Source organism: Apis dorsata, unplaced genomic scaffold (genome assembly GCF_000469605.1).
Source record: "Apis dorsata unplaced genomic scaffold, Apis dorsata 1.3 scaffold_25, whole genome shotgun sequence".
In the NCBI taxonomy this organism is placed as follows: domain Eukaryota; kingdom Metazoa; phylum Arthropoda; class Insecta; order Hymenoptera; family Apidae; genus Apis; species Apis dorsata.
In genome coordinates, this window is record NW_006263327.1 from 157,176 (window position 1) to 169,361 (window position 12,186).

The 12,186-nt window shown below is 31.9% G+C and overlaps 1 protein-coding gene and 1 long non-coding RNA gene across 2 annotated transcripts in view; both read left to right on the plus strand.

Moving 5' to 3' along the window:
• Positions 1-1,599, plus strand: part of LOC116185612 — a 5,618-nt gene extending 4,019 nt beyond the window's left edge. The window contains exon 2 of the long non-coding RNA XR_004150478.1: positions 1,562-1,599. This is a non-coding gene — a long non-coding RNA (uncharacterized LOC116185612). The remainder of the gene's footprint in view (positions 1-1,561) is intronic.
• A 127-nt stretch (positions 1,600-1,726) lies between these two features.
• Positions 1,727-12,186, plus strand: part of LOC102681711 (frequenin-1) — a 39,803-nt gene continuing 29,343 nt past the window's right edge. The window contains exon 1 of the mRNA XM_006607951.2: positions 1,727-2,056. Within this exon, the coding sequence (XP_006608014.1) occupies positions 1,993-2,056 (64 nt within the window). The 5' untranslated portion in view covers positions 1,727-1,992. The remainder of the gene's footprint in view (positions 2,057-12,186) is intronic.

Here is a 12,186-nt window from a genome sequence, read left to right on the forward strand (position 1 = left end):
ACGAACGAGCTACTTTTGCTCGAACGATCAGGAAGCCGTTTTAACTCGATTAACATTGCGTTTACACGAGACGGTTGTGGACGATTCAAAGTTAATCGAGCATAGTTGTGTCGAATCAAAAGTTGCAAAAACAGTTTTAACCCGCGTTTACATTTTACGATTTAATTTCCAAGGCGAGGGATCAAAAAATGATGGAACCAATGGAGAGTTTTTTGATCGGCACTGCAACTTGATCCAAAGTTGACCAATTAGCCGTTCCAACCAAAAGTTGCTTAATGCAAACGATTCACTCGTGGATTATAACTCGCAACATCATAGCCTGTTATCCTTTAGGGAAACGTTCGTGAATAATACAACGAATAACGAAGCAATTATTCTGAGTAAGATTAATGTAATAGGGAAAATTGAGTGCCGGAGCAACTGGAATGAGAGTGGTTATTGTGTACCGTAATTACACGTATTATTAACGAAAGTATTATTACGTGAAAAGTGTGTACGATGCATTACGATTTATTGAAACGAATTTCACTTATATGAACGAATTTCACTATTCCAAAAGTTTGGAATGTTTTCGAAGAAAGTCATGTATTATCTAATCTAAGATTTATAATATTATGAAAATTCAATTTATAATCTGACAAAGCTTTGTTAAGAAAATACTTTCTGTAATACAAGAAGAAAACGAAAAAACATTCAAATGTTTCGTTACAACGTTTAAGTAATGAAATATTCAAAATATTAAAACTAATATTTTTTAACTATAAAATTGCAAAAGCCTTCTACTAATTAATCTTGTGATATAATTTATTATACGCGTTCTTTTTCTTCGCCATTTATTAAATTAACAAATGCAATTTTCCTCGAATGAATCGAACTCGTTTCTCTTCGATTCAAATTCCGTTTACACTTTTGAAAGAGACAGCGGCGTATCCACGATCAAACCTGGTCGACGCTGACCACTTGACATCGAGGATTTACCCAAGGCTTTGGAGGGATATTATCCATCCCTTAAATGAAATTCCTCTTACCCTTCGTTCAGACACTTTATAAAAGGGAGGAGAATACATTTTCTCTCCTCCTCCATATTCGACGAAGAGGCTGCACAATTTTCGATTCAATTCCAAACTGAAATCTAATCAAGTAGACTATACTAGATTCGTATCCAATTGCGTTAACAATACCTCCAACGATATCCATCTGATATACCTCTAATAAAAATTGTTCCTAACTTTCCTTGAAAAAAGTTTCCAACTATAAAAAAAAAATCTCTTCCACCATTTTAAAAACGCGAAACAAAGAATATTAGAACAATCGTCTCTTTCTTCTCGTTACTTTTCATAAAAGGATCGTCGACACGAGAGATTGAATCCCTTTGAATTCCCGCGAGAGAAGAGAGAAAGGAAGGAAGGATCTCGATACTCGCGTTTCCTGTTCCGCGATGGTACTTTCCAAGGACGAGTGTGTACCAAGGCTCGTGTGTGCGACACGCCTCGACACGGTGGAAGAATAGTGAATCGAAATCCTGAATCGAATTGTTGTTGTCGAGACCAAACCTTTCCAGACGCCTATCGAGCACGGAGTGACAAGGGATCCTTTCGAGTCGATCCACGAAGATACAAGCCTTTCTCGAATAAATCCAAATTACTCTTTCCTCCATTATTTTCGAACATTGAGAGAAAGAGACTCTCTGTTTGAGAAAACTGTTGGTGAAAAGATTGGATAAAGTGAAAAGAGAGAGAGAGAGAGAGAGAGAGAGAAATAGACAATTCTTCAATTTTCATTCGAACATTCGAAACGTTTTAAAAGGAATTGGTGATCGATCAATTCGGTTTACTCTCCGCGAAAGATGCGAGGCGAACGGTGAGAGACTCTGCTTGGAGACCAGGAATTATTAGAAACAGAGAACAAGTTGCGACGCGGTGAAGAAAGGGATTGACCGTCGAGAGAGAGAGAGAGATAGAAAGAGAGAAAGAGAGAGGATAGCAGAGAAACATGGGGAAGAAGAACAGCAAGTTGAAACAGGATACCATCGATCGACTCACCAGTGACACGTATTGTGAGTATCCAATGGTTATTACTTTATTCGAAACGCAATTTTCATGCCGCTTTGTCAATCTTGTTTACACCCCCAATGGCGAGATAGACTCCATCCACGCGGTCTGAATCAATTTTATCGATATTTCGTGTCTTTTCTCTTTGCAGATGATACGATTAAATATTTGCCGCCCTCAATTATTAAAATAATAAAGATTGTTACTTATATTTATTATTATTTATGTAGATGTTTCACGATTACAAAACGATTATTTTTCTTACCAAAGTATCAATTTAAGGGAATAGATGAAATTTTATAGTTTTATATATATAAGTTTAAATATGAGTGTGAATTTTTAAATGATGATTTGAAATTTTTACAAATGGCGTATCTATATTAAATATTAGAAAAATTTTCAAAACGTTCGATGAAATCTCAACGATTTGTTAACGAGATAATCGGAATTAAAGGAAAATATCCATCGTCTTTATCCTATCCGTGTTTATTTTATCTACGAATTACAAATTAATGGAAAACGACGCGAGGGATTAAAAGATGTTATCGAACAACGCGTACAATTGCTTATATTACTACGTTTCACTTTGTCGTTTCATTGAGAATTTAAGTGTTTCCTTTTGTTCCATTTACATTGTTCTTTATTCCATGCTTATAGAATAAAAACCAAGGAATCAGAAAGAACGTTGTACAAAATGTATTTCCTTGAACAACATTCTCTTAGAAACACTTTTTTCTAAACCCTTGTAAAATAAAAAAATATTTTACGATCCAACTATTTAAAGATTGCCATCGATCAATTGAATTCTGCTCGTGTAATATCATTTACTTCTTTTTTTTTTAAATTCTCTTGAAATGTTCCATTAAATTATCACCAAACAAAATTGATACTATCACGTGACTTTAATCGGCTTTTCGTTCGAAGTTGAATGTTATGCTCTCTCGCATTTTTAAAGTCCCAACTTCAAGTTGTTCACGAACTTCACAACCTCGCTTCGTTTCCAACTAGGAGGCCCACGATGCATTCACGTTGCACTTCAATTTATCGTTCACAAACGAACAATTAAATCTCTAGTTTTCGATTTCAAACAATTATCGAAAATTGGATTAAAAATTGGTGAAAATCAAGTATTCTCGGCTTTGAGCAAAGTCTTGTTTTTTTTTTTGTTTTTATTCAAAGCAAATTTGCACGAATCGTTAAGAACCTTGGCTTTTGTCAAGGAAATCTTTGATCGATCAAAGGTCAGGGACTCGAGCTTTCAATCGACTACGATCAACGACATTAGAACGGATATGTAAATTACCACATCGAAGGATTCAAGGATGACCTCTTAATAAAGAAAGATCCTTGATCTGAAATTCTCCCACTTTATTGGATCGGCAATTTATTTTTAAATACGTATGTATGGCGAGAGCTATTCGATTATTGTTAAAAATTTACTTCTTTCTTTTTCTCTTCTAATTTCATTTCTGAAAAATTAAATTAAACATCCGAGTAAACTAGATATTGAAAAAATTAGATTAGCCTTTTCTGTTAATTATTCACGTTTGCTGAAGCAATTCCATGATTTTTCGGCATGTACAACTTTCTAAATATACTGGATGATCCACTCAATTCTAGCATTTTGTTTCTGACGACATTGAAAGATATTTCACGTGAAAGTTTCAAATTCTTTTTTTTTTAATAAATCAATCAAACCACAAATAACCAGTGCATTCCATTTAAAAAAAGAACAAAGTTTACAAAACGAAAATAAAAAAATAATATAATCGAACTTTTATTCGAAACGACAAAGTTAAACGAGAAAACAAATGTAAATTTTTTCCAAATTCTTCGAATTGGAAATATGGACGTTTTATAAATATGGACAATGAAAAATATATACGCGTTGATTACGAAACCCAAACACTTTAAATTTTAAATCAAGTAACTTGTATAAATATTCCGTGTATATACCGAATTCTAATCTCTTTTATACTGCGAATTATCGTGATTGATACGACGAAATATCGATCATACTCAATCAAGATCAATTCACGCTGTTTTGCATCCAGTTTCCATATACTTATTCGTATGCGTATTCGTACAAGTATTTATAAAGACGACATTTGCATCGCGTGAAAGAGGCTTAAAAGAGACTTGTCGTCGGTCTCTTTGCATGTTGCGTTGTGCACAACTATATTACACGCGCCAAGTTGTAACTGCTGCGTTATTGCTATTGCGTTGTTTCGTTACACGGGCTGTTAATATATTCATACCTTTAGAAATAAAACGAAAGTTTTGGTATGCATAAATGTCAGTTGGGATTCATTTATTAACTTATGTGCAATTTAAAGTTTCCGTTAGATGGAGCAAGATGAAGATAAATTAAATTGGTCGTCTGATAGGAAATTTTGCTCGTGCATAAAATAAGTGAATAACAATAAAGGTATATATTAATTTAATTAATCTGTTTATATTATGCAATATATGCAATGTATTTGTCGAAAATACGTAAAATCGTGATATTTACTTATCCTACTGTCTCTGGAATCGTCTTTCCATTAATAAAATAGATAAAAAGTAAAATCTTAATTTACAAGATTCTTGTGTAAATAACTTGTTCCAATGGAAAGAATACACGCGCAATTTGCAAGAACAACAACAAACATGTTCTTACTCGTCTGCAACGGACACGTCACGTCATTTTTCCCCTCTTAGTCCCGAAGAGTAGCACTTCTGGTTACAATTGTTGAGCGGAGCGTGACGAATCCGTGAAACTTTTTAAAAAACTTTTTAAAAAGACGAGGTTTTTTTTTGTCAAAGGCGAGAATCGATATCGTTGGTCCAGAAAGTTACGAAAGGCGACTGAAAGTCGTCTCTTTCGAGAGGTCAGGTTTTTCTTATAAATATCGTCGAGTGGTGGTGAAAAGTGGATCGATCGATGATAAGACGAATCGGTTACAATCGGGAATGGAATAAGATATTCTTTTCTTATGCGAATATTTTTTCGCCACGTACGGCAATGAACTTGGTTAACTCGATCGAGGAAAGTGTTCTCAAGTTATAAATATTACGATTGGAATAACACGATTGGATCGAGGGATTGTTGTGACTCCTCTCTATCATTTCTCAGATATCAGAAAAAATCGAGAAAATTGGAGAAAAATTATGAATAATTAGAGTAATTAGAACGAATCATTTAATGCTTTCAAGACTCGATATTTATTTTTGAACACCGAGTATAATGATATATGATAATATTAAGAAAAAGAAGAAAATAGGTCGAGCATAATTTTCACGAGATAACTCAATTCTCGATATTTCATTTCTCGTTCTCGTCGAAAATTTACAATAATTGATTTATGTAAAAATATATTATAATTTTATTATTTGTCTCGTAAATCGAAGATTAGAAGATTGCGTGATTAATATCGTCGATGATTTATCAGCTTTTAAATCCAATACAAATCTCTGCACGAAATTAAGTCGTTTACGCAAAAGTAAAATTGATTTACGAGGGAAAATTAATGCGTGTCCTTAAAAGCAACATTATCAAACTTTCCTAATCTCTGAAAAGAATTTGCATAAAATGAACATATTTGGAACGTTGGAACTTTTTTTTTTAAAGTTTTACTTTTTTTCGATAATGGACACTGTAAATTTTCACTATAACTAGCAAATACAGTGTCCATTATCGAGAAATAATAAATTTCGCTCTCGTTTAACAAGTTTATTATATAAAACAGGAACGAAAGTTTTTGCAAAGAAAAGTGCTTAATACTTTCATGATTTTGAGACATTTCTATCATATATATATTTTCTACGTTTTTATAATGTAGTATTTTGTCTATATCTAATTCTATGAGACTTGTATATGAAATCCATAAATAAATATCGATCGATTGTCGATTATTATAATACTCCACGTTTTATTATTTTATCTTTTTCTATTATACATCTGGAAAAATTATAAAAACTTTATTAGTTGCAGAAACTGGAATATGGAAAATGAAATAATTTTTATCAAAGACAGTCACAGTTATAAAAATCTCAAGAAAGTTTGTCAGATCAAGCAACCGGTGTTTTAATTCCAGATGATTTTACAATACCTTTGAGCCACTATACGCGATTCAGAGATTGAACACAGGTCGTGTATATTGTAGTCTTTTATTTCTTATTTGGAAAAAAAAAAAATATTGAAAACTCCTGAAAGACGATGCAATTCTATTTTAAACTCATTGCTAATTCGCCAATTTTTATATAATAATTAAAATATATTCAAATATCCAATTAATAAAACAATATAAACATATCAAACACAAAATTATAAATGAAATTTCCACTTTCTATTTCTAAGATTATGTAAAAAGCGTGAGAAAAAACTAAAACTTTTATCTCAGAACCAACTCAGAAAACAAAGGAGAGCGTGCCATTGAAATTGCTTTTTGTTTTATCCCGATATCTCAATCCGATCCCGAGATATAAGGATTTAAAATGTCCATAATAACAGTACAGAGATTATGAATGGGCCCGCGACCCAGTGACCTACATATTTTTCCCAGAAATGCGTAAGTCTTCCTGGAATAATGTCTGTCATTTGTCTGGAGTAGGGATAGGTCAGTGAGATAAGGTGCGAGCGAGAGATTCGAGTAAGCGACGAGGGCGGAAATAGTAAACGACTGAAAAATTAATTTTTTCTTTACGCGACGATATCTCAGGAACCGGAAGTCGTATCGAGATAAACAAAAAGGCGTTTTAAAGAGCAAGGTTCAACGCTTCTAATGATCGTTTACCCGTTGATAAGGAATCAGTATTTTCGGAATTACGGAGATTCAAAGTTTCTCCAATTTTAAAGGAGTTAATCGGACTTCAGATAAACGATTAAAAATTACACCTTCTTTGTACGATCATATCTCGGCAACCGGAAGTCGTATCGAGATAAATAAAAAAGTATTTTAAAGGTAAGATTCGACGCTTCTAACGATTTTTTATTCATTGATAAGGAATCATTATTTTTGAAATTATAAAGGTTCAAACTTTTCTTAATTTTAATAGGGTTTAATCGAGTTTTAAATCGAGTAAATTGCGCGATAAATTTATTTATCTCTGGAAGAAAATTGTTTATTATCGATCATACTAATGATGTATTGAAGACTTTAAATTGGTTTAATTAAAAAGTTCCTTGGTTGAAGTAAATTAAATTTTCTTTAGTTTGAGTTTATGTTGATTAATGAAATTTTATGGTAATTTTTGGACACCTGTAACTGAAAATCCTACATTTGTTTAAAATATACGAAACATATATATATATATATATGAAAAGTATTCATTTGCATGAAAATTTATAGTCTACTTATTACTAAATGAGGACACTTTTTAACGTGTAATTTTTAAAATGAATTCTACCTTATCCTTTCTCTGATTCTGCGAATAGAATTATATCCGGCTTACGATATTACGATAACATTGATTTTGTAATATTTTTAAATCGATTTATAGTATGTTGAAACGCGATTAATACGATAAATATTAGATTACGTGTATTAATCCCTCTCGTATGTTTAAATTACATATTTATTATTTCTCGATATATTTATACGAATATTCAGTGAAAATTATGACTATGCACCATATCCAAAGTTATGCGTTTACATAGTGATACACGGCTGTAATTGTGAACCTTTATTATATACACATATTTTCGTATATAAGGGGTCTTTGATCAATTTGATGAAATAAATTAACACATCATACGCAGATGAAATAAATTAACACGATATTCTGCGTATCGTATCGCGCGACACTTTATCGATTTCATGACGTGTCGTTAAAAATCAAATAAAATATAATAACACTAAATAATGCCATTTCTTTTAAACTACGAGCATTATACATAACTTTGAAAATTAAATATCTTATTTAATTTATTTCTTTCAATTATTATATATCGCTAAAAAATAACGACTCGATACAATTATGAATATAATTAGTTTTCTAATCAAATATGGTGAAATACATATAACATGTATTATAAATTGGCTGGATGATTTTCCTAGAACACATATTTCCTCGATCTCGTTTTTTTTAGAAGAAAATAAAAATTACACGCGTCCAACGAGAAACTCTTTGCCTAAGATCGAAATATTTCAAACTATTATTTTATTTTTTCATTTTTAAACATCTTTAAATGCGAATCTCCTTCGAGTTCACGAATAGAAAAAGATTGGCATCAATTCGTATAAGCAAAATTGCCTACGACATCCGGCACAATGTTTATAACAGTTTCGACATCGAATCGTCGAAAGGTATTATTATGAGCAAGATATTTCAAAATCGAACATCGTGGTGCGTAGAACAAAAGAAAAAGATGTTACGTCAAAATTCGTAGCCGAGTCTCGAGAAAGTTGGCCTTTATTTCCCACGAGCCCCCGCGCCAAACCTTGACACTTTCCCCAGTTCCAGTCGAATATTTTCGATACGATCCCTCTTCTCTCTTTAAAAAACGCTTCCGCTCTATTTCCTGCACCGAGCCAAATCTCGAAATCTCGCGAAAGGGATCGACGGCGACGCGCACAACCGTGGAATCGCGGTTACTCCTCGCTTAACCGGCGGCCTATTAAACGTCCGATCCTTTTTACTTTTGCACCGGCGCGTGCAACGATCGAGGAGAGATCGATTTCAATGATGCATCATGAAAAGCTTCTTGAGAGAAGAATACAGGCGTTTACAGTGTATTAATTCAAATGTCTTGATAAGTAGAGTATCTGTTTGTTCCTTCTCGAAATTCTTTCAAGATCAGAAAAGTATTAAAAATATTCCCCAGAGTAGTAATTTTTCTACGTGTATTAGATGGATATATTTTTTATATGAATTTGAATTTAAATATTTATTAATGAAACTTTTCCAAAAATTTCATGCAGTTAAAAAACTCTTACTTAAAAAAAGTTTAAATTTATTCTAGATTCAAAAATTACGATAAAGAAGCATGCGTAATTTTACGTCAAAGTCTTCTTTTTTAATTGTTTGTTATATTTTAATAATTTAAATTTGTCACAAAATTTGTATCATAAATTTGACGATTACAAGCTTTTTTTAAACACTTTTATTACTTTTCTATATTCTTTATTGTATTTAATAATACAATAAAATATTTGGTTTATATTAAATTTAAGATTATGAATTTGCTCGTTCTCTCTCTCTATATATATATTATCTTTGTTTATAGAATAAATCGTAACATGCAACGCATTTAATATCGATTCGTTACAACTTTTCCTTCGCGAATTCGCCTCGAATCCCGACCCAAATTCTCGAGAGTCACGAAACAGCAATAGTAAACGAAGATAACCGCGTGGAAAATCGGCGATATTTCTGCGAGGATGCTCTGTGTACCCTCGATATTTCAACGTGTATAAATTATCATCGAAAACGGATCGAAAACGATGGATAATGGCCGCGTTGTCGTTCGAAACCAAAGTTTGCTTTGCGTATCGGAGAGCCGGCCGGAAATTCAAGTTTCCAATCTCCCTCCCCTAAGCGCACAACCAGGGATGAGTAGTATGTTGATTCACGAACGAAATTCAAACGTGAGCTAATTTAATGAAAGAAAAAAAAAAAAAAAAAATATTGATTTTAATATTCCATTTAAAAGCAAACTCGAGTTTTCTTTTTTTGAAAAGTTAAAAAAGATTAAAAGAGAAATTTTGAGAAAATTTTGAGGAAATTTTTTATATAAATTTACGAAAAATTAAATAACGATTAATAAAATTCGTATCTTGTATTCTCTCTCCTCTTTAAAATTTACGTCTCAAGTTGTTTCACTAAATTAAGCAGCGTATCTTATATATATTATTTTATACAGAAATTATTTTTACAATATTTACAAACGACATATAACACCGTTAATCGAGCCCTTCACACGCGAAATATATTTTTCACCCTCGCTGACACATCGAGGGAAGATGGTAATTATCGAATGAAATATCCCTGGGACGAGAAGGCTCGTGAGATGAAACGAATTGGCGAAACATGGTTTGGGATACTCGCGTCATCCGATTAATCCACGCTCTATCCACGGTTAATAGGCTCTGATTGACTCGAGCAATCGAATTTTCGACGTTTTCGATTATCAAATGCTCTCTCTCTCTATCCGTCTAAGTCCTCCTTATTTCCTTCCCCTCTCGATAACGATCTTTCGATTCGACCATCCAAGCAAATCTCGCTTTAATTCCTCTCCCTTCCTGGAATATTCGCTGAAATATCGAGCGAATAAATTCGCCTGGAACGGGGAAAATTATCCCTTTTCATTTAGGAGATTTGGAAAGATATTGGACGGGGATGGAATTCTATTTCTTCGGGGATCGATGACAGGAAACGTATTGCAATTGACGCGAAAAGGATTTACACGCGCGATGTACTCGTTTATTATTATAATATAAGGAGGGATGAAAATTAAATTAACGAAATGAATTATGAATACTTAAGGGATTTATATTATATCTCGAATATAGAATCGATTTTAAAGAGTTAATGAAAAAGTTAGGGAGGGAAAGGGATTAATATCGGTTCTCGGAGCCCCCTCGAGTGAATAAAATTTCAAAAGCGAAGCGAAATATGAGATCGGTTCTTGGAAGAGATGGAGGAAGGATTAAGCATGGTGGTTCAATTTAGCTGGCAAAAGTCAATTTTAAAATTTTAAACTAAAGAATTTTCATTGTTCAAGATATATAAATATGCCCTGTATATTGTTATTTTTTAATCATTTATGTTCTCACGAAGTGTGTTACAGACTCTTGAAATTTTCTGAAATAATTTTTACGTTTGAAAGAAATTTTTTTTCATTCATGGAAATTTTTCTGATAAATATGGTCTGTATTTTAAAAGTTTTTACTCTCACTTTTATTTTTGTAATAATATTTCATGAATGATTTTGTTGTTACCATATTCCGTGAAGCTTATAATAAAAAAAGAATTAACTCCTCTTCGTCTGCCTTTTCTTTTCAGAGCAATTTTACTTTACATAATTAAAGTAGTCGAAAGACAAAAGGGAATTTACCAAATGAAAAGAGGAAACAGTTGAGAATTGCAAACGGAACAAGAACTATTCTTAAATTAATATGAAGGTGTTTCTGGCCAGAAAAAAGAAATCTCAAACCATTTCTTCGCAGAAACGTTCCAAATCGTAGCATTATTTATGATAAATCAAAATACAACTACAATCTGCATCAAGAAATGATACAAAATCAAACAAAATATGAATATAGGAGAAGGTATAGGAGTTAATAGTCGTATAAATCATTTGTTTTGCGCCTGACAAGAAATCTCTCGAGACAAAGAGAATTCCCCGCCTTTTCCTAGTATTGCACGATGCAATCTCACGTAAATCTGAACTATGAACTGTATCAAATCCTCAGAAATTTTGTGAATGATTCGCCAAAACATGGTACTATTTTTATACATCTATAATTATCACTGAAAATATTTTTTATCATATATATATAATTTTAACGATATTCATAAATATCTTTTCATCAGAAATAATGTCGATTTTTGGATCAGGTGATTAACTATTAAGCTATCTATTAATCTAAATATTCTATTTGTATAAATAAACAGAAATGAAAATAGAACAGAAAAAAACGTAAATACGCCTGATTTGATACTAAATAATTTTGATGAAATTACAGAAAAGCTATCCCTTCAATTTTAAAATATATTAGTAGTCATTTATCTTAGAAATTGCTATATATATCTGCTATAGAATATCTGATATGATTGTCATTTATTAATTCTTTATGTAAAGAACGGTGGCTGATACTATCATTTAATATCCATCCATAATAATGTATTTCTATCTCTACAGATAAAACATTATTACCGAGTGATATCGATACAACTGTTACATATTTATAGAAACAACAGATAATATTGAATTTGTAATAATCCATAAGCATTGTAATCCTTGAATATTTTCATTCCAATTTCCTTGTTTCTTCCCAAACTTTTTTTACAAAAATTGGAAGAATATCAAAAAATTATCCATCCAATATATTTATAGAAACAATATATAACACAATCCTTGTAATCCTTAAATATTTTCATTCCAATTCCTTATTTCTTCCAAACTTTTTTTAAATTTTACAAGAATATCAAA